We start from the raw sequence: 23,087 nt of genomic DNA, 5'->3' as shown, positions 1-23,087 counted from the left end.
AAAGGCAAATGGCGCCACCCTAATTGACACTGTCCGCTGAGAATTGTAGCGCTCCGATAAGTGCAAAGACACGCTAGGGCGCCTCTGGCGACAATGTGTACGCGTCCCCGCTAGGCCTCGCCTCCTCATGTGCGCGCCCCCTGTGCCTTGCGCGTCGCCGCGGCCCCCGCCCCTCCTGTGTTTGTCACCCGACAGCGCGGCAAAGAGACTGCCAGAGACAGCACACCGGAGAGAGAGAGCCGGAGAGGGGACCTGTGAGACTGAGTTGAAGGCAGTCCCTCCGTTAGTGGCACAGAGACAGAGGCAGGGACAGGGAGACAGCTGAAGTACCTGGCACCCAGGTGCTGAGAGACCGGCAACATGAACCCCAGCTGCGCCAGGTGCGGCAAGATCGTCTATCCTACTGAGAAAGTCAACTGCCTGGATAAGGTAAATGTCCCTAATGGGGGCCCGTAGCCCCCCCAGCGGCCCCCCTCATGGCTTCCCATATAAATGCCCCCTCTGTGCTGTCACCAGTCTCACCCTGCCATTGGGACAGTACTGTGGGCAGCAGTTACAGCTAGTGGGCCCCCGCCCCATTCCCCATGCTCGGCCGATCCCCCCATCAATCTGCCCATAGTACTGTCTATGGTAGGTCGCACCTTGCCCTTTGTACCCAGTCGGGTAAAGGTCCCCACCCTTCCGGGCTCATCCCCCTTGCACTGAGTGCTCTGTGTGCAGAACTTACTGGGCCCCACAGCAAAACCATTCAAGGGCCCCTGATACTTTTTGGAAATAAAATATATTTCTAAGAACTGCTTATTAATTAGAGACCCACTGGGCCCCCCTATATGCATCCTGGGCCCCCCTATATGTATCCTGGGCCCCCCCTATATGTATCCTGGGCCCCCCCTATATGTATCCTGGGCCCCCCCTATATGTATCCTGGGCCCCCCTATATGCATCCTGGCCCCCCTATATGTATCCTGGGCCCCCCTATATGCATCCTGGGCCCCCCTATGTGCATCCTGGGCCCCCCTATGTGCATCCTGGGCCCCCCTATGTGCATCCTGGGCCCCCCTATGTGCACCCTGGGCCCCCCTATGTGCACCCTGGGCCCCCCTATGTGCACCCTGGGCCCCCCTATGTGCACCCTGGGCCCCCCTATGTGCACCCTGGGCCCCCCTATGTGCACCCTGGGCCCCCCTATGTGCATCCTGGGCCCTCAGCAGTTACAGGGATTGCTTCCTCTATAGCTACACCTCTTTGCAAATCTGTTGCACCCCACCCAAAAAGGGAACATATCGAAAGATCAAGATGCTTTCATTGCCTGTGCCTGCTCCACTTCAGCTGATGTTGTACTAAATCTCCCAGAATCCCCCCTAAAACTTGCATTCACATTTTCTTCGGCAGCATGATCATTGGAATCAAACATAATTATAACTAGGGCAGTATTCTAACCATAACCCACCTCTTCAAAGTATTCCAGGAAATGTATCGAAATGTAACAACCTGCAAGTTGTGTGCAGCATCTCTGGTTCCATGCCTTTTCCATACACACAGAGATGAATGGGGATGTGGTTAGTTGACATGATGCATTAATGTTATGGAATGCCACCGCTCTTACTAACTGTCAGATGCCTGGGAGCCATGGAACATGGGTAGAGATCTGATTAGTAACACACAAAACTGACTTGGTCTTGGGAGCAGCAAAGTCTGGAGTGCCGTCAGTGGGTGTATGTTTTACATGCAACATTATATATATTTATATATATAATATGTACTGTGCAATACATTAGTGAGTTATACTCCCTTCTAAGAAATTCAAGGATACATGAAGTCACCTTTGCAGTTCCATAACCTGTGGCCCTGTGCCTTTATGATGACCCTGAAGTTTCTTGATAACTTCTAATATACTGTTTTACAACAGGTTTAGCATTCTTCTGTGTGTATATGTATATATATATATATATAATATATATATATATATATATATATATATATATATATATATATATATATATATATAGGTTTGGGATCTATTATCCGGAAGCCCGTTATCCAGAAAGTTCTGAATTATGGGAAGGCCATCTCCCATAGAATCCATTATAAGCATATAATTCTAATTTTTAAAAATGATTCCCTTTTTCTCTGTAATAATAAAACAGTACCTGTACTTGATCCCAACTAAGATATAATTACCCCTTATTGGGGCAGAACAGCCCTATTGGGTTTATTTCATGGTTAAATGATTCCCTTTTCTCTGTAATAATAAAACAGTACCTGTACTTGATCCCAACTAAGATATAATTACCCCTTATTGGGGGCAGAACAGCCCTATTGGGTTTATTTAATGGTTAAATTATTCCCTTTTCTCTGTAATAATAAAACCGTACCTGTACTTGATCCCAACTAAGATATAATTACCCCTTATTGGGGGCAGAACAGCCCTATTGGGTTTATTTCATGGTTAAATGATTCCCTTTTCTCTGTAATAATAAAACCGTACCTGTACTTGATCCCAACTAAGATATAATTACCCCTTATTGGGGGCAGAACAGCCCTATTGGGTTTATTTAATGGTTAAATGATTCCCTTTTCTCTGTAATAATAAAACAGTACCTGTACTTGATCCCAACTAAGATATAATTACCCCTTATTGGGGCAGAACAGCCCTATTGGGTTTATTTCATGGTTAAATGATTCCCTTTTCTCTGTAATAATAAAACAGAACCTGTACTTGATCCCAACTAAGATATAATTACCCCTTATTGGGGGCAGAACAGTCCTATTGGGTTTATTGTTTAAATTATGTTTTTAGTAGACTCAAGGTATGGTGATCTAAATTACAGAAGGATCCCTTATCCAGAAAACCCCAGGTCCCAAGCACTCTGGATAGCAGGTTTCATACCTAACTTCCCAACCTGCCCCTAGGCCCAAGCCAGTCTGTGGTATAGAAGGAGCTGCCAGGTAGCTTTGTTGCTAGAGAGGCCCCGCTACCTGCATTTTCAGTTGACATTTGTTGTCTGTGCAATTCCTGCCCAAAATCTGCCCCATGTGCGGAGCCACAGGCTAGTGTTATTACAGAGGGGCAATAATTCAGGCACAAATAATGAATTATTTACTTATTTAAACAGTACTGTATGGGTGGATCGGGGGTGCATGGTATTTGTGTGTCTCTATACCTGTAGTGTGTATGTACAGCATTTGTACGACTGTTCCTGCCCTTGTTTATATATACACATCTCTCTTCTCTCTCTCTCTCTCTCTCTCTATCTATCTATCTATCTCTATCTATATATGTGTGTGTGTGTGTGTGTGTAGAATACATTTAAGACAGGCAATGATGCAAAGGGCTATTGTAATGTCATGGGGACGCAATACAAATGAGCCTAGTGACAATGCGAGGCTCGGAGGAGTGTCTCGTAGCTGCCGATTGATATTTCGGGGAGGTAATGCTCTTTTATGTGCATGTAAATGGCACCTTTGATAACAATGTGAGTGATTCACGCCTTTTATTACCCACTTAGTGCCGCGCTTGGATTGTAGCGCAAACCCTTCTGGCGAGTGGTGCCTTGTTGCAGCCGAACCCTGAGTAGTGCTGGTGTGTGTAATCCCCTTCATGTGTGTAGATTTGCCCTGTGCGTTCCTTGTGCCCCCCTCCCATTCAATCCGCCATGTATGCGGAAGTCCATCAGTCCTGGCATCTACTGCACAGCATTATTTTCCCAGGATTAACCCCTTGCCTCCCTGCCTGCATTCACGGCTTGTGTCTCCATGCTCTGGAATTCCACCCCTCCTTCCCCAAATACCACGACTGAAACTCAGTGTTCTAATGCAAAAGCTGTGCCGACTCATCTGATTGGTTAGAAAGCCAAAGAAATGTAAAATCCGAGGTATTTAATGGCAAGTAGAGCAGCTATGCGCATGTGAAATCCTTCATTCTAATATAAAGATTTCTCCAGTCGGTGGAGGAAATGGTTAACAGAGCTTAGAGACCCCACCCTGCCTGAGTTTGACCCCTGAAGTTCATTTTCCCAGGGCTAAAAACTCTTGATAGAAACTCTCCAACCCCCCCCCCCCCCCCCTCTGCTAAATGGTCTCCTTTTGTGCCTGGCTTCCGTTCCTCTGAATGGCTCTGAGCATGGGTGCCGGAGTGCTGTCACTGTGCAATTGCCTCTGTGTGTGTATCAGTGTAGCTGTCAGTGTCTGTGTGTGTGTGTGTGTGCATCTATTAGTGTAGCTGTCTGTGTGTGCATCTATTAGTGTAGCTGTCTGTGTGTGCATCTATTAGTGTAGCTGTCTGTGTGTGCATCTATTAGTGTAGCTGTCAGTGTGTGTCTGTGTGTGCATCTATTAGTGTAGCTGTCAGTGTGTGTGTGCATCTATTAGTGTAGCTGTCAGTGTGTGTCTGTGTGTGCATCTATTAGTGTAGCTGTCTGTGTGTGTATCTATTTGTGTAGCTGTCAGTGTGTGTCTGTGTGTGCATCTATTAGTGTAGCTGTCAGTGTGTGTGTATCAGTGTAGCTGTCAGTGTGTATCAGTGTAGCTGTCAGTGTGTGTCTGTGTGTGCATCTATTAGTGTAGCTGTCAGTGTGTGTGTGTGTATCAGTTTAGCTGTCAGTGTGTGTCTGTGTGTGCATCTATTAGTGTAGCTGTCAGTGTGTGTCTGTGTGTGCATCTATTAGTGTAGCTGTCAGTGTGTGTGTGTATCAGTGTAGCTGTCAGTGTGTGTCTGTGTGCATCTATTAGTGTAGCTGTCAGTGTGTGTGTATCAGTGTAGCTGTCAGTGTGTGTGTGTGTATCAGTGTAGCTGTCAGTGTGTGTGTGTATCAGTGTAGCTGTCAGTGTGTGTATCAGTGTAGCTGTCAGTGTGTGTGTGTGTGTGTGTGTGTGTGTATCAGTGTAGCTGTGTGTGTATCAGTGTAGCTGTCAGTGTGTGTGTGTATCAGTGTAGCTGTCAGTGTGTGTGTGTATCAGTGTAGCTGTCAGTGTGTGTGTGTATCAGTGTAGCTGTCAGTGTGTGTGTGTATCAGTGTAGCTGTCAGTGTGTGTGTATCAGTGTAGCTGTCAGTGTGTGTGTATCAGTGTAGCTGTCAGTGTGTGTGTGTGTGTATCAGTGTAGCTGTCAGTGTGTGTGTGTGTGTGTATCAGTGTAGCTGTCAGTGTGTGTGTGTATCAGTGTAGCTGTCAGTGTGTGTGTGTATCAGTGTAGCTGTCAGTGTGTGTATCAGTGTAGCTGTCAGTGTGTGTATCAGTGTAGCTGTCAGTGTGTGTGTGTGTGTGTGTGTATCAGTGTAGCTGTGTGTGTATCAGTGTAGCTGTCAGTGTGTGTGTGTATCAGTGTAGCTGTCAGTGTGTGTGTGTGTGTGTGTGTGTGTGTGTGTATCAGTGTAGCTGTCAGTGTATGTGTGTATCGGTGTAGCTGTCAGTGTGTGTGTGTGTATCAGTGTAGCTGTCAGTGTGTGTGTATCAGTGTAGCTGTCAGTGTGTGTGTATCAGTGTGGCTGTCAGTGTGTGTGTGTGTGTATCGGTGTAGCTGTCAGTGTGTGTATCAGTGTAGCTGTCAGTGTGTGTGTGTGTGTGTATCAGTGTAGCTGTGTGTGTGTATCAGTGTAGCTGTGTGTGTGTATCAGTGTAGCTGTGTGTGTGTATCAGTGTAGCTGTGTGTGTGTGTATCAGTGTAGCTGTCAGTGTGTGTGTATCAGTGTAGCTGTCAGTGTGTGTGTGTGTATCAGTGTAGCTGTCAGTGTGTGTGTATCAGTGTAGCTGTCAGTGTGTGTGTGTGTGTGTGTGTATCGGTGTAGCTGTCAGTGTGTGTGTGTATCAGTGTAGCTGTCAGTGTGTGTATCAGTGTAGCTGTCAGTGTGTGTGTGTGTGTGTGTATCAGTGTAGCTGTGTGTGTGTATCAGTGTAGCTGTGTGTGTGTATCAGTGTAGCTGTCTGTGTGTGTATCGGTGTAGCTGTCAGTGTGTGTGTGTGTGTGTGTATCAGTGTAGCTGTCTGTGTGTGTATCGGTGTAGCTGTCAGTGTGTGTGTGTGTGTGTGTATCGGTGTAGCTGTGTGTGTGTATCAGTGTAGCTGTGTGTGTGTATCAGTGTAGCTGTGTGTGTGTATCAGTGTAGCTGTCAGTGTGTGTGTGTATCAGTGTAGCTGTGTGTGTGTATCAGTGTAGGTGTGTGTGTGTATCAGTGTAGCTGTCAGTGTGTGTGTGTGTGTATCGGTGTAGCTGTCAGTGTGTGTGTGTGTGTGTATCAGTGTAGCTGTCAGTGTGTGTGTGTATTAGTGTAGCTGTCAGTGTGTGTGTGTGTGTATCGGTGTAGCTGTGTGTGTGTATCAGTGTAGGTGTGTGTGTGTATCAGTGTAGCTGTCAGTGTGTGTGTGTGTGTATCGGTGTAGCTGTCAGTGTGTGTGTGTGTGTGTATCAGTGTAGCTGTCAGTGTGTGTGTGTATCGGTGTAGCTGTCAGTGTGTGTGTGTGTGTATCGGTGTAGCTGTCAGTGTGTGTGTGTGTGTATCAGTGTAGCTGTCAGTGTGTGTGTGTATCGGTGTAGCTGTCAGTGTGTGTGTGTGTGTATCGGTGTAGCTGTCAGTGTGTGTGTGTGTGTATCAGTGTAGCTGTCAGTGTGTGTGTGTATCGGTGTAGCTGTCAGTGTGTGTGTGTGTGTATCGGTGTAGCTGTCAGTGTGTGTGTGTGTGTGTATCAGTGTAGCTGTCAGTGTGTGTGTGTATCGGTGTAGCTGTCAGTGTGTGTGTGTGTGTATCGGTGTAGCTGTCAGTGTGTGTGTGTGTGTATCAGTGTAGCTGTCAGTGTGTGTGTGTGTATCAGTGTAGCTGTCAGTGTGTGTGTGTGTGTGTATCAGTGTAGCTGTCAGTGTGTGTGTGTGTGTATCAGTGTAGCTGTCAGTGTGTGTGTGTGTGTGTATCAGTGTAGCTGTCAGTGTGTGTGTGTGTGTATCAGTGTAGCTGTCAGTGTGTGTGTATCAGTGTAGCTGTCAGTGTGTGTGTGTGTGTATCGGTGTAGCTGTCAGTGTGTGTGTGTATCAGTGTAGCTGTCAGTGTGTGTGTATCAGTGTAGCTGTCAGTGTGTGTGTGTGTGTATCGGTGTAGCTGTCAGTGTGTGTGTGTATCAGTGTAGCTGTCAGTGTGTGTGTGTGTGTATCGGTGTAGCTGTCAGTGTGTGTGTGTATCGGTGTAGCTGTCAGTGTGTGTGTGTGTGTGTGTATCGGTGTAGCTATCAGTGTGTGTGTGTATCAGTGTAGCTGTCAGTGTGTGTGTGTATCAGTGTAGCTGTCAGTGTGTGTATCAGTGTAGCTGTCAGTGTGTGTATCAGTGTAGCTGTCAGTGTGTGTGTGTATTAGTGTAGCTGTCAGTGTGTGTGTGTGTGTGTATCGGTGTAGCTATCAGTGTGTGTGTGTATCAGTGTAGCTGTCAGTGTGTGTGTATCGGTGTAGCTGTCAGTGTGTGTGTGTATCGGTGTAGCTGTCAGTGTGTGTGTGTATCGGTGTAGCTGTCAGTGTGTGTGTGTATCGGTGTAGCTGTCAGTGTGTGTGTGTATCGGTGTAGCTGTCAGTGTGTGTGTGTATCGGTGTAGCTGTCAGTGTGTGTGTGTATCGGTGTAGCTGTCAGTGTGTGTGTGTATCGGTGTAGCTGTCAGTGTGTGTGTGTATCGGTGTAGCTGTCAGTGTGTGTGTGTATCGGTGTAGCTGTCAGTGTGTGTGTGTGTATCAGTGTAGCTGTCAGTGTGTGTGTGTGTGTGTGTGTATCGGTGTAGCTGTCAGTGTGTGTGTGTATCAGTGTAGCTGTCAGTGTGTGTGTGTGTATCGGTGTAGCTGTCAGTGTGTGTGTGTGTATCAGTGTAGCTGTCAGTGTGTGTGTGTGTGTGTGTATCAGTGTAGCTGTCAGTGTGTGTGTGTGTGTGTGTATCAGTGTAGCTGTCAGTGTGTGTGTGTGTATCGGTGTAGCTGTCAGTGTGTGTGTGTGTGTGTGTATCAGTGTAGCTGTCAGTGTGTGTGTGTGTATCGGTGTAGCTGTCAGTGTGTGTGTGTGTATCGGTGTAGCTGTCAGTGTGTGTGTGTGTATAGGTGTAGCTGTCAGTGTGTGTGTGTGTGTGTATCGGTGTAGCTGTCAGTGTGTGTGTATCAGTGTAGCTGTCAGTGTGTGTGTGTGTGTATAGGTGTAGCTGTCAGTGTGTGTGTGTGTGTGTGTATCAGTGTAGCTGTCAGTGTGTGTGTGTGTGTATCAGTGTAGCTGTCAGTGTGTGTGTGTGTATCAGTGTAGCTGTCAGTGTGTGTGTGTATCAGTGTAGCTGTCAGTGTGTGTGTGTATCAGTGTAGCTGTCAGTGTGTGTGTGTATCGGTGTAGCTGTCAGTGTGTGTGTGTATCGGTGTAGCTGTCAGTGTGTGTGTGTATCAGTGTAGCTGTCAGTGTGTGTGTGTATAGGTGTAGCTGTCAGTGTGTGTGTGTGTGTATCGGTGTAGCTGTCAGTGTGTGTGTGTGTATCAGTGTAGCTGTCAGTGTGTGTGTGTGTATCGGTGTAGCTGTCAGTGTGTGTGTGTGTATCAGTGTAGCTGTCAGTGTGTGTGTGTGTGTGTGTGTATCAGTGTAGCTGTCAGTGTGTGTGTGTGTGTGTATCAGTGTAGCTGTCAGTGTGTGTGTGTGTATCAGTGTAGCTGTCAGTGTGTGTGTGTGTATCGGTGTAGCTGTCAGTGTATCAGTGTAGCTGTCAGTGTGTGTGTGTGTATCAGTGTAGCTGTCAGTGTGTGTGTGTGTGTATCAGTGTAGCTGTCTGTGTGTGTGTATCTATTAGTGTAGCTGTCAGTGTGTGTGTGTGTATCGGTGTAGCTGTCAGTGTGTGTATCTATTAGTGTAGCTGTCAGTGTGAGTGCACATTTTGTGTATTAGTGCCAGTGGTTACCAGAATGTGTATCAGCATTTTTTTACACTTGGTCCCCTCCGCTGCCAGTTCCCCCCATGAGCATTTGTATGTATCCCTGAAGACCTGATGTGCAAATAGCGGGGTCCCTATACCTCTGCATGTAACCAGGGCTTCCTCTCCAGCCAACCAGTGGCTTCAGCCCCAACCTGCCCTGTTTTCTCCACCCTTGAGTGTTCATACAACCCTTTGTGCCCTATCAGCAAGGGAGGGAGTAGAGATTGCTATAGATGGAGCAAGAGCCGGAGCTCTCAGCCAACGCAGTAACTGTCACAACACCAACTTCCTTTATTGTGGGCAGCATGGTTTCCGCTATTCCCCCTGCTATTTCCATTAGTAGTCGTGTGTATTAAGGTGACCATACACGGTATGATCCGCTCGCTTGGCGAGGTCAGCAAGCGAATGTATCTTCCCCCTATATCCCCACCTTCGGGTGGGCAATATTGGCGCCATTGGTTAAGGTGGCCATACATGGGCCGATTCTAGCAGTATGAGAGATCATAGTGGGGATGGAATCCATTCAGTCTCTTTGGCAAACAGAAATACGAGCTGTCCTGACTAGAGTGCCCCCCCCTCCAACAGGTGAGAGGGCTAAAGGTCCCCATACACGGGCCGATTTCAGCTGCTGATATTGGTTCTGTAGACTGATTTGGCAGCTTATCGGCCTGTGTAGGGGCACAAACGACGGGCCTGCCCGACTGATATCTGGCCAGAAATCGGACAGATATTGATTGGGCAGGTTAAGAAATTGAGTTGGATTGGGGACCGCATCAGCGTTCTAATTCACCCGATAGCGCCCACCTGTAGGTGAGCCAAGCGAGCGGATCTTAACGTGTATGGCCACCTTTAGGGGACCACATCAACGAGCCGATGCGGCCCCCGATCCGACAGAAAAGTCAAACCTGCCCGATCGAGATCTGCCCAATTTCAGGCCACATGTCGGTCGGGCAGGCCCGTCGCTCGTGCCCCTACATGGGCAGATAAGCTGCCAAATCAGTCTAAAGAACCAATATCAGCAGCTGAAATCTGCCCGTGTGTGGCCACCTTTAGCCCTCTCACCTGTTGGAGGGGGGGCACTCTAGTCAGTACAGCTCGTATTTCTGTTTGCCAAAGAGATTGAATGGATTCCATCCCCACTACGATCTCTCATACTGCGTCTAGTATTGTCACCTCACCCCCTCTAATAACGGCCACATATGGAACCAACTTGCTGCATGGGTAGGGAGCAATTCATTTAGATGCTGCATGGCTACACATAAACCAGTCCAGACTGCAGCACGTATCTTTAATAATAATTAGAGACGCAAGAAATCCACTATTTGTTGGATTTGGACAAACCCTGAATTCTTTGTGAAGTTGCTGAAGTGGACCTTGCCCAGCTCTTAGGTGGGAATGTGGGTCTTTTGAAACACAAGTTCTACCGGTTCCTCCTCTCACCTTGTTATCTGGTAGGGAATCACTTTCAGCTCCTATTGAGCGTGCAGCAAGGAAGCCTCCGGGCTGTTTCACTTGCTCTGCAGTTCCGATTATTCTGGCTGTTGCCCCTGAACAGTTGGCAGATAGCCATGTACACGGGGGGTTGGTCCACTGGCAGATTAGTGCATAGGAGAGTGTATGGCCAACTTAAAGGGAAACTCCACCCAAACACAACTTCAGCTTTTTGGAAACTGAACATAATTTCTAGCAGCTTTGCAATATACATCAGTTAAAAATATGCAGCCTTTTCATGATGTTTAATATAATAATCTGGTTTGGAACAGTTCCCTATGCCCCACCCCCTGTTCCTATGCCCCACCCCCTGTTCCCTAAGCCCCGCCCCCTGTTCCCCTGCTGATCTGGCTGGCTACTTTGTGACTTAAATAAAATATAACAGTAGCGCCTGTCCCTCAGCCTGCCTCCTCCCAATCCCACAATCCCCTGCTGCACACGTGATGTCAATAAGGAACATCCCAGTGCAATGCATTGTGGGTTATGTAGTTCCTGCATGCTACCTGTAAGCTGTGGAGAAGTTGTTACAATTTGTAACATCGGTGTTTTAGTCCCTCCTCCCCTGCCAGGATTTTAAATGATGCAGAAAGAAAAGAAGAAAAGAGCTGTTTTGCAGCTGGATTTCAGCATATAAAAATGGTATTTATTCCTACATTTTGAAGGAACAGTTTATAGTGATAGGGATATTTGGGGCTCTTAAACAAATTTTGGTTTGGAAGCTGAAGTTCCCCTTTAAATGACATTGATTACATGATAGTGCCCACCAAAGGTGGCAATACACAGTAAGATCCACTCTGTTTTTCTCCCACCCACATTTGAATTACAAACGGAGGGCATAGGCGTTGTTTTTTCTTCATTTAGATCAACTGACCAAACAATTGGAACACAAGGGTTATCTGTATAACTGCCCCTTGTCCCACCATTCATGCCCAGATGGTTGGCAAAAGGTTATTAAAAGAATGTAAGCTCTACTTCTATACAGAGGTTACATTATCAATGTTCAGATCAGCAGCACACACAGCTTTAAGGTGGCCATACACGCACCGATATTATCGTATGAAACCTCGTTTCGTACGATAATCGGTGCGTGTATGGCATGTCAGCGAGCCGACCGATATCGCAGGAAGCTGCTGATATCGGTCGACTCGCCGATCGGCCAGGTTAGAAAATTTTGATCGGGCGCCATAGAAGGCGCCTGACCAAAATTCTCCCTTCAGAGCTGAATCGGCAGAAGGAGGTAGAAATCCTATTGTTTCTACCTCCTTACCTGCCGATTCAGCCCTGAATGGTGTGTGGCGGATCTGACGATGTTTCGTGCGACCGACGGTCGTACGAAACATCGTGAGATCGCCACGTGTATGGCCAGCTTTAACAGGAAGGCTTTGGGAAATGATCATGGTTACGGGAGAGAAACAATGGCTTTTATAGGCAAGGCAGAGTCTGCACTCAGCTTTATGCAGTTTGAGTTATAGACAATATGTGTTGCCTACCTTGTATACCTTTCTAAAGGTTTAGAAACACCTTTATGAAAACATGGAATTAGACATTCTTTTATATTTCTGTTTAATAAATACAAGGGGAAAGAATGGAAGATTCGGTGAGACTTTGTAAAGGTTGAATGATCTCATTTACTGCTATACAGGTGACTCACTGGTGTCCTTCCTTGTATTCATGTTTCTTGGAACCATTTCGCTGTAAAGCTCTCTGCCAGTTTGTTCATTTCTATGAGATATGGGCATTTTATCATTAACAACAGTAGCGGGCAGTAGCTTTGTACATATCTGGCACACAAGTCCCTCTTAAAGGGGTAGTTTACCTTTAAATTCATTTGTAGACTTTGATATTCTAACAGAAATTGCAATTGGGTTTGTTTTTGAGTTTATAAATTGTTTTTTTTTAGTTATTTTGCTTTTTGTTCAGCAGCTCTCCAGTTTGGTATTTCAGCAGCTATTGGGTTACTAGGGTACAATCTACCCTAGGAACAGGGCACTGGTTTGAACAAGAGTTGGGAATATAAATAGGAGAGGGTCTACATAGAAAGATAAGTAATAAAAAGTAACAATAAAATTGTACTCTAAGCTAGAAAGGGGCAGAAAAGAAAGGCAAATAATTCAAAAACTATTAAAAAAAAATTATGAAGACCAATTGCAAAGTTACTAGAACCAAAGCTGCCTCGCAAGGAAACCGAAGCGTCACGTATGCCATCCCACCGGCGATTTATTTACTGGCGGCTTATTTACTCGTTATCCAAGAACAGTGGATCCCAAGATGAAGGGCCTGGAACAGGGCCAGGGGAGAGCCACAATGTAGGAGCTTTGGGTTTATGGAACATTCATTACCATCTGTGCTGGAAGGCCAAATTCCCTTTTCTTTAGCTGCCCCATCTCCAAAGCCTAGAGGCAAACTAAGGCAGCACTGTGTGATTATTCAGAGGCTGCAAACACAACATTTCAGGGTGGAGCCCTTTCTCAGGTATGGCCATCACCCCAACCCTTGCACCTGCCCTTACAGTGCTGCCTAAAGCTGGCCATACGCAGGCAGATTAAAGCTGCCGACTGGGGTCTTTCAAACCGTGTTGGCAACTTATCTGCCACTAAAACATTGTTTTGCCTAGTTTAAGGGCAAATGCCCATACCTGGTGCACTCTTACCTTCCAATTTGTGCCTGTATGTTACCCAACCACTTAGATTGGAAGCTCTACGGGGCAGGGACCTCCTTCCTACTGTGTCTCATACCACATGGCACTTATTCCCTGTGTATTTATACTTATTTATTGTATTTATTATAACACTTGTCCTCCCTGTGTGTAATTGTGTATATTGTAAGATTGTACAGAGCTGCGTACCCTTGTGGCGCTTTATAAATAAAGTTATACATACATACAGTGTATGGGGATCCCCAATGGGTTAACCCAACAATATGTGGCCTAAAATTGCCTAGATGACAGTTGGGTGGGTTTGATTTAACTATCGGATTGGGGGCCCTCGTCGGCTCATTGATGTGGTCCTCTCTCCGATGGGTCCTAATTCCATTGTTGTAATTCAATTACTCTGATATCGCCCACCTAAGGTGGGAATATCAGTGCAAAGATACACGCATGTTGGCAGCCTCACCAAACAAGTGGCTCTAAAGGCCCCCATACACGGGCCGATAGAAGCTGCCGATATGGGTCCCCTGGACCAACTCGGCAGCTTATCGGCCCGTGTAGGGGCAGAAACGAGCGGGCTGGCCGACTGATACCTGGCCTGAAATTGGCCAGATATCGATTGGCCAGGTTAAAAGATTCAGTCGGATCGGGGGCCGCATCGGCTCGTTGATGCAGTCCCCGAACCAACTGCCCCATTGCCGCCTACATAATACATAATTTTTAACTTCACCAAGCGAGCGGATCTTACTGTGTATGGGGACCTTTATAGTGTATGGCCTCCTTCAGGGTGAAGACACACAGAGCAGTAGCAGCTACTTGTCATGGCTAATAAAGCAGACAGTGCTGATCATTTACTGATAACATCTGATGTTTTGTTTTACTGGGGCCCCATTTACTTGTTGGCTAATAATTATGGCTCCCTTGGGGAAGGGCCCTCCTAACTTAGTCATATAGAGCCCCATGATGGCAGTTCTGTCCAGAAGTGTATAGGAAGCCAAATAAGAAATATCTGTCCAGGAGGGTTCTGAGGCCCAACCAAGTCCTTCAGGGAAGACCAGCCACATAGTGTGGGGAGCAATTGGATATAGAAATTGTAATAAACAGATTAAAGGGGTTGTTCACCTTTAATATTAACCTTTAGTGACATGGAGCTTGATGTTCTGAGACAATTTGCAATTGGTCTTCACATTTTATTTCCTGTGGGTTTTATTTCCCATTTTATTTCCTCTACATGTGTTTTAGCAGAGGCAGTTCTCATTATTGTCTATGGCAGGGAATTTTCTGGCGTTTAGTAGCCATGAAAAAGTAGCTGCTACTAGTAGCTCAGTGTGTCTTCACCCTTAGTTTCTAAATAATTTGTGTTTTCCCTGGTCCTGGTACAACGAGGGACAGCTTATGGTCTTACAGCAAATGGGCTCGAGTTCCCAGCATGCCTGCCATAGACAAGGGAGATAGTATGTACATTTAGGTAACCTGACTCTCACTGGGCCTCAGGGTTCCGACCTTGTTCCCCACCCCCAGGCATTGTGTAGTCTATCTCCCCTATTACTTAGCATAGATACACAGGTATAGGGTAGGGTTACCTGCACTGTGCGCACCTCACCGTTATCTGCTGCTCCTCTACCCAGGGCATTCGGTGTTAGCTATCTTGGTTATTAATTAATGAGGGTACGCACATATCCCTGAGGCCCTTAAAGGAATACTGTCATGGGAAACATCTTTTCTTTCAAAACGCATCAGTTAATGGAGCTTCTCCAGCAGAATCCTGCGTTGGAATCCATTTTCCAAAAACACAAACAGATTTCTTTACGTTTAATTTTGAAATGTTACATGGGCCATATTCTTCATTTCCCAGGGTGCCACAGCCATGTGACCTGTGCTCTGATAAACTTCACTCACACTTTACTGCTGCGCTGCAAGTTGGAGTGATATCCCCCCCCCTTGGTGTCTGATTATTACTTGTGGTAGTGGTGGAAAATCACATTCAGGCCAGTAGCACATGACTTCTGGTATCTGGGACATTGTTTCAGGGATTGTGGGTCGTGTCCCATTCTCTTTAATCTTCTTATCTGGTTCTAAGCAGGCTTTATATACACCATTTAGTTACTCATAAACAGTACACTTATATTATTATATATTATGCAATAATTGCTGCTGCTCCAGCACCCCTAGTGGTTATTAAGTGGTACTGTTGTTTATGTGGGTTTCCGAGGCAGCAAAATGGCGGCTTGTAATTGCACATATGTATAGAATTAAATGAAAGACCAAATATTATTTAGCCTCTGGGGTATCTTCTCAAGCTCTCCGGGCCTAATACTGTAAGGACTATCTGCTGTATATGGCATCACTCCCTGAGGGGATTTGTATTAACAGGGAAAAGCTTAGGAAGAAATTGGAGTACAGGTATGGGATCCCTTATCTGGAAACCCGTTATCCAGAAAGCTCCAAATTACAGAAAGCCTGTAGACTCCATTTTAATCAAATTATTCCAAATTTTAAAACTGATTTCCTTTTTCTCTGTAATAATAGAACAGTACCTGTACTTGATCCCAACTAAGATATAATTACCCCTTATTGGGGCAGAACAGCCTTATTGGGTTTATTTCATGGTTAAATGATTCCCTTTTCTCTGTAATAATAAAACAGTACCTGTACTTGATCCCAACTAAGATATAATTACCCCTTATTGGGGCAGAACAGCCCTATTGGGTTTATTTCATGGTTAAATGATTCCCTTTTCTCTGTAATAATAAAACAGTACCTGTACTTGATCCCAACTAAGATATAATTACCCCTTATTGGGGGCAGAACAGCCCTATTGGGTTTATTTCATGGTTAAATGATTCCCTTTTCTCTGTAATAATAAAACAGTACCTGTACTTGATCCCAACTAAGATATAATTACCCCTTATTGGGGGCAGAACAGCCCTATTGGGTTTATTTAATGGTTAAATGATTCCCTTTTCTCTGTAGTAATAAAACAGTACCTGTACTTGATCCCAACTAAGATATAATTACCCCTTATTGGGGGCAGAACAGCCCTATTGGGTTTAATTGATGTTTTATTGATTTTTTAGTAGACTTAAGGTATGGAGATCCAAATTATGGAATGACCCCTTATCCGGAATACCCTTGGTCCCGAGCATTCTGGGTAACATGTCCTATACCTGTATTATTGGGAAGAGCATGCAAGTAATTGTGGGAAATGGAGTCTTGGCTGACATTTGCTAAATTGTTTCAAGAGTCGGAACCAACGGAATGATGTAATTCATGGAAATGAATGGGTATAAAGTATGGGGGGCGTATTGTATGGGGATTTGTGGATTTACGTGCAAGCAATGTGCGACAGGTAGCGTCTCACATACTCTTGTTTTTCTACGCACTTCCATAGGCCAGAGTTGGCCAGAGGCAGTTACTGTTCAGCAGAATCACTAGTGATAATTGCACAGAATGAATAAAATAACAGCTCTGTCTCCTTAGAAACAATAAATAGCAGCTCGGATAATAACTGATAATTTGTGAAAAGTCTGGTTTTTCCCTTAATCGGCTTATCTGTGGTTAGAAAAGTCACGTTCTCATTGGCTCTCACACAGTATCGGGCAAATAGCGCAGTTTGAGAGGTAGAGGAGTGCCAAAAGAGACACCCTGAGAATCAACCCTTGTCCTGGGGAGTAAGCAGGAAGAACACGGGCCTTTTACTGTAAATTGGAGCTGCCACTAATGTAGCAATTGCTTTTCTTAAGCAATGAATTTCCAGGAAAAAACCCACGTTCTGCAGGAAAATGAGTTAGTACGTCATCTAAGAGACAGTATGGATACATCGCTGCTAAAGTGTTTTGTGTCACGTTTATCCAAGCATTTGTTTTTTTACTTAATCCAGCGAGCGAATCGTTCCTGTAGTGTTAGTCACGGACTGCAAGGCAGGCTTTGTTGTCTAGTGTGGCTTTATCCAGCGGCTAGGGTTAGAGCATTTCTTTTCTTGTGGCACTTAGACATGGGAAGATTAGCCAAAATGAGATCAGTCATCCCCTATAGCAGTGCTGTCCAGCGCTTTTTGTCAGATAGCCCTACCCTACATACAGGCCTCCCATCCAGCCCTGAGTCAGATAGCCCTACCCTACATACAGGCCTCCCATCCAGCGCTGAGTCAGATAGCCCTACCCTACATACAGGCCTCCCATCCAGCCCTGAGTCAGATAGCCCTACCCTACATACAGGCCTCCCATCCAGCCCTGAGTCAGATAGCCCTACCCTACATACAGGCCTCCCATCCAGCCCTGAGTCAGATAGCCCTACCCTACATACAGGCCTCCCATCCAGCCCTGAGTCAGATAGCCCTACCCTACATACAGGCCTCCCATCCAGCCCTGAGTCAGATAGCCCTACCCTACATACAGGCCTCCCATCCAGCCCTGAGTCAGATAGCCCTACCCTACATACAGGCCTCCCATCCAGCCTTGAGTCAGATAGCCCTACCCTACATACAGGCCTCCCATCCAGCCTTGAGTCAGATAGCCCTACCCTACATACAGGCCTCCCATCCAGCCCTGAGTCAGATAGCCCTACCCTACATACAGGCCTCCCATCCAGCCTTGAGTCAGATAGCCCTACCCTACATACAGGCCTCCCATCCAGCCTTGAGTCAGATAGCCCTACCCTACATACAGGCCTCCCATCCAGCCCTGAGTCAGATAGCCCTACCCTACATACAGGCCTCCCATCCAGCCTTGAGTCAGATAGCCCTACCCTACATACAGGCCTCCCATCCAGCCCTGAGTCAGATAGCCCTACCCTACATACAGGCCTCCCATCCAGCCCTGAGTCAGATAGCCCTACCCTACATACAGGCCTCCCATCCAGCCCTGAGTCAGATAGCCCTACCCTACATACAGGCCTCCCATCCAGCCCTGAGTCAGATAGCCCTACCCTACATACAGGCCTCCCATCCAGCCCTGAGTCAGATAGCCCTACCCTACATACAGGCCTCCCATCCAGCCCTGAGTCAGATAGCCCTACCCTACATACAGGCCTCCCATCCAGCCCTGAGTCAGATAGCCCTACCCTACATACAGGCCTCCCATCCAGCCTTGAGTCAGATAGCCCTACCCTACATACAGGCCTCCCATCCAGCCCTGAGTCAGATAGCCCTACCCTACATACAGGCCTCCCATCCAGCCCTGAGTCAGATAGCCCTACCCTACATACAGGCCTCCCATCCAGCCCTGAGTCAGATAGCCCTACCCTACATACAGGCCTCCCATCCAGCCTTGAGTCAGATAGCCCTACCCTACATACAGGCCTCCCATCCAGCCTTGAGTCAGATAGCCCTACCCTACATACAGGCCTCCCATCCAGCCTTGAGTCAGATAGCCCTACCCTACATACAGGCCTCCCATCCAGCCCTGAGTCAGATAGCCCTACCCTACATACAGGCCTCCCATCCAGCCCTGAGTCAGATAGCCCTACCCTACATACAGGCCTCCCATCCAGCCCTGAGTCAGATAGCCCTACCCTACATACAGGCCTCCCATCCAGCCCTGAGTCAGATAGCCCTACCCTACATACAGGCCTCCCATCCAGCCCTGAGTCAGATAGCCCTACCCTACATACAGGCCTCCCATCCAGCCCTGAGTCAGATAGCCCTACCCTACATACAGGCCTCCCATCCAGCCCTGAGTCAGATAGCCCTACCCTACATACAGGCCTCCCATCCAGCCTTGAGTCAGATAGCCCTACCCTACATACAGGCCTCCCATCCAGCCTTGAGTCAGATAGCCCTACCCTACATACAGGCCTCCCATCCAGCCCTGAGTCAGATAGCCCTACCCTACATACAGGCCTCCCATCCAGCCTTGAGTCAGATAGCCCTACCCTACATACAGGCCTCCCATCCAGCCTTGAGTCAGATAGCCCTACCCTACATACAGGCCTCCCATCCAGCCCTGAGTCAGATAGCCCTACCCTACATACAGGCCTCCCATCCAGCCTTGAGTCAGATAGCCCTACCCTACATACAGGCCTCCCATCCAGCCCTGAGTCAGATAGCCCTACCCTACATACAGGCCTCCCATCCAGCCCTGAGTCAGATAGCCCTACCCTACATACAGGCCTCCCATCCAGCCCTGAGTCAGATAGCCCTACCCTACATACAGGCCTCCCATCCAGCCCTGAGTCAGATAGCCCTACCCTACATACAGGCCTCCCATCCAGCCCTGAGTCAGATAGCCCTACCCTACATACAGGCCTCCCATCCAGCCCTGAGTCAGATAGCCCTACCCTACATACAGGCCTCCCATCCAGCCCTGAGTCAGATAGCCCTACCCTACATACAGGCCTCCCATCCAGCCCTGAGTCAGATAGCCCTACCCTACATACAGGCCTCCCATCCAGCCCTGAGTCAGATAGCCCTACCCTACATACAGGCCTCCCATCCAGCCCTGAGTCAGATAGCCATACCCTACATACAGGCCTCCCATCCAGCCTTGAGTCAGATAGCCCTACCCTACATACAGGCCTCCCATCCAGCCTTGAGTCAGATAGCCCTACCCTACATACAGGCCTCCCATCCAGCCCTGAGTCAGATAGCCCTACCCTACATACAGGCCTCCCATCCAGCCCTGAGTCAGATAGCCCTACCCTACATACAGGCCTCCCATCCAGCCCTGAGTCAGATAGCCATACCCTACATACAGGCCTCCCATCCAGCCTTGAGTCAGATAGCCCTACCCTACATACAGCCGGCCGGCCCCCTGGCACAGCCTCGCTACTTTCTCTGAGCAGAAGGGATCACTTAGTATGGGACCTGCTGCTTAATGAAATGCCCTGTGTTCTTACTAAAGAGCTTAGAAATGTAATTTCACGGCCGGGATCGTCCCTCACATCTGTGGGATATTCTCATATCTGTTGTCGTTGCAGGTAGGAAAGGATCAGAAGGTTTCTGTAACACTACTATTATCATTCTACCTTCCTATTCACGCTCTGCCTTTGTTCTTCCCTCCAACTGGAGACTTAACTACCACCAAACCCCCAATTTACCCTCCTGCAATTTACTATAGTTAAGCCCTGTCTTATATCTGTCTATTTCCATGTAACCCCTTACTGCTAATTATATCATTGTTCCCACCTATCCCCCCCCCCCCCCGAGTCTCCCAAGGGGTCCTCACTTGAACTCCTTTCTGCAGATCCATCAGGGATTCATCCTATTGCAGGGGATATGGCCAGAGCCATGGGAAGATATATTACACTTCTGTCCCACTGCTCACTGGGCGGCTACATCAATTATATACACAGCAATTAAAAATACACAGCCTTTTCATGATTTTTAATGTAATAATCTGGTTTGGAACAGTTCCCTAAGCCCCACCCCCTGTTCCCCTGCTGGTCTGGCTGACTACTTTGTGACTCAAATAAACTGTAACAGTAGTCGCCTGTCCCTCAGCCTGCCTCCTCCCAATCCCACAATTCCCTGCTGCAAACGTGATGTCAATAAGGAAAGGAACATCCCAGTGCAATGCATTGTGGGTTATGTAGTTCCTGCAGGCTGTCTGTAAGCTGTGGGGAAGTTGTTACAATGTGTAACATCAGTGTTTTAGTCCCTCCTCCCCTGCCAGGATTTCAAATGATGCAGAAAGAGAAGAACAGTTTTGCAGCTGGATTTCAGCATATAAAAATGGTATTTATTCCTACTGTTTGAAGGAACAGATTACAGGGATAGGGATATTAGGGGTTTCAGTGATGGAAGCCGGAGTTCCTCTTTAATATAGAGCTAAATAATCTGCCCCAAAATAATATTACTAAATACATACTTGAACAAGCCGAGTTTATATGTGTTTGTATGTTTGCTTTCATAATGGAGGGATAAGAAGCCATATTGTGCGTCCCATTCCAATGGCAAGGTGGGAAAATACACATTTATATTTATATGTAAGGATCTCCTTAACCTTCCCATCATCACACTGTGCCTGAGGCTTTCTCCCCACTGGCGATTTTATTGCTGGTGGAAAGGCATTTTGGGGAGATTAGTGGCTCACAGTAGCCAAGAGTATCTGTGGGGGTGACTTCTCTCCCCATGGGCCATGGCCCTTAAATTTTAATTGGCGGTCACTGTATTGCTCACTACTCCTCCCACCTTCTGGAATCAGGAGAGTGTAAAGATCATGGTTTACAGATAAGGGTTAGTTAGACGGGTATTAACCGACAGAAAACGTGATTCATTTCCTTCTCCCAGTAGTGCCAAACAGGGCGTGGCTTTTAATTCAAAATGAAAGTGCTTTCGGTTTCACTGCTCTGTACTGTTTAGTACAAGAAGTCTTTGTGTGTTCTTCTATAGAAATATATGTGTGTGTTTATATAGAAATATGTGTGTGTTTATATAGAAGTATGTGTGTGTTTATATAGTTAGGTAGAATGCATACTCAAAATGGGGGAGCCCTGACCAAATCCTGGCCCTCAGAATCTCAAGCGACCATTGAGTAGCACAAAGTGTACAGTAGGGCACCATTGTTGTTGCAAGACTGGGGCGGGGGCAACTATGCAGAGCCAGTGGCGCTGTACCTGTGGCAGAGCCAATAGTTCTTATTGTGTGCCATTACAGTGAGAAGGAAAGGGGACAATACTGGGGGTGCTAAGTTGGAGGAGTGCCATGCCGCCATCTTGTTTTGTTTTTGGCCCATCAGTGACATTTTACCTTTTCTTCTCATTTAAACAACCAAATACCCACCCACTTTGGGGGGGGGGGGGGGGTGTCTACCTCAGTGCCTGAGCACCAGTAACTCCATAAAAGAGTAATGTTCCCCGGTGAGCTGTATTGGGGGGGCATTTATGGGCTTCTTGCTGCTCCGAGGTGCGGGTAGCTGCGCAGTTTGCTCAGTAGCACTGGGACTGACCTGTGTGTATCTATTCTTTTTAGTTCTGGCACAAAGCATGCTTCCACTGCGAGATCTGCAAGATGACTCTGAACATGAAGAACTACAAGGGATATGACAAGAAACCATACTGCAATGCGTAAGTACAAACTCCCTGGGATAATATGTAACTAGCACAGGCACTTACTGACACCCTCTATTTAACCAAAGGCATTTTTGAAAAAAAAATAATAAATAAATGAATAAACTACATTACATATCCTACATTTTAGTAAGAGATTGTTTGTGTCTCCTGTAATGACTGGATTGAGTTCCAGCGTATCCCCAGGTACCCCCCAGCCAAGGCCTATGTAACAACTACAGTGTCTTGATCTATATTGTAGGAAGTAGGTATATATATATCTCACATCCAGGGTTGGCACCTGTTATTTTCCCATAATACCAGCCTTCAGGTCGGGGGGCGGACCTTGATGTCATTTGGGGGCAGGGCTATGATGTAAGGGATGGGAAAATGGGCGAACTGGGTAGGGAAAAAGGGTTAATGTGACCAGGAAATATGGGGGGGAGGGGGGGCAGAGGTAGACCTGAGATTATAAAGGCTTATCAGCAGCGGAGAAGGTAAGTTCATTTGTAATACTGGTGCCGGCCCAGTTGGTTATTACCGGCTAGGCCAGTGGTTCTCAACCTTCCTAATGCCGCAACCCTTTAATACAGTTCCTCATGTTGTGGTGACCCCAAACCATAAAATGATTCCTAAGACCATCAGAAATACGTGTTTTCCGATGGTCTTAGACGACCCCTGTGAAAGGGTTGTTCGACCCCCAAAGAGGTCCCGACCCACAGGTTGAGAACTGCTGGTCTAGGCCCTTTAAATGCTGGCCAGGTGGCAACTCCACTCGCATCACTGTATTTCATGTATTTTACTTCATTGATTTGTTCTGCCGCCCCCTCCCTAAACAGCAGCTTGGGGGGGTAGCAGGTAAAGGGTTGATAAGGTGTCGCTTCTCTGTAAAACTAAGCTGATAAGTAATGTTTGGCTCTTCTACCTGCCTGTACTTCCCCTTAGCTCTAACAATACTCATTATTGTTTCAGGCCTTTGTGTAGGCAGGGCAAGGCATTGGGCTGTATAAATAGTGTGTAAGCAGCAATTACAGGGGGGGTGTAGGTAGCAGTT

General features: G+C 46.9%; 1 protein-coding gene across 1 annotated transcript in view; it reads left to right on the top strand.

Moving 5' to 3' along the window:
* The first annotated feature begins 144 nt into the window (after positions 1-144).
* Positions 145-23,087, top strand: part of lasp1 (LIM and SH3 protein 1) — a 36,585-nt gene continuing 13,642 nt past the window's right edge. The window contains 2 exon segments of the mRNA NM_001008445.1: positions 145-429; positions 21,957-22,051. Coding sequence (NP_001008445.1) covers positions 361-429; positions 21,957-22,051 — 164 coding nt within the window. The 5' untranslated portion in view covers positions 145-360.

Source organism: Xenopus tropicalis, chromosome 10 (genome assembly GCF_000004195.4).
Source record: "Xenopus tropicalis strain Nigerian chromosome 10, UCB_Xtro_10.0, whole genome shotgun sequence".
NCBI classification, from domain to species: domain Eukaryota; kingdom Metazoa; phylum Chordata; class Amphibia; order Anura; family Pipidae; genus Xenopus; species Xenopus tropicalis.
The sequence above is the reverse complement of the archived record's forward strand: the minus strand, read 5'-3'. Positions and strand labels throughout refer to the sequence as shown.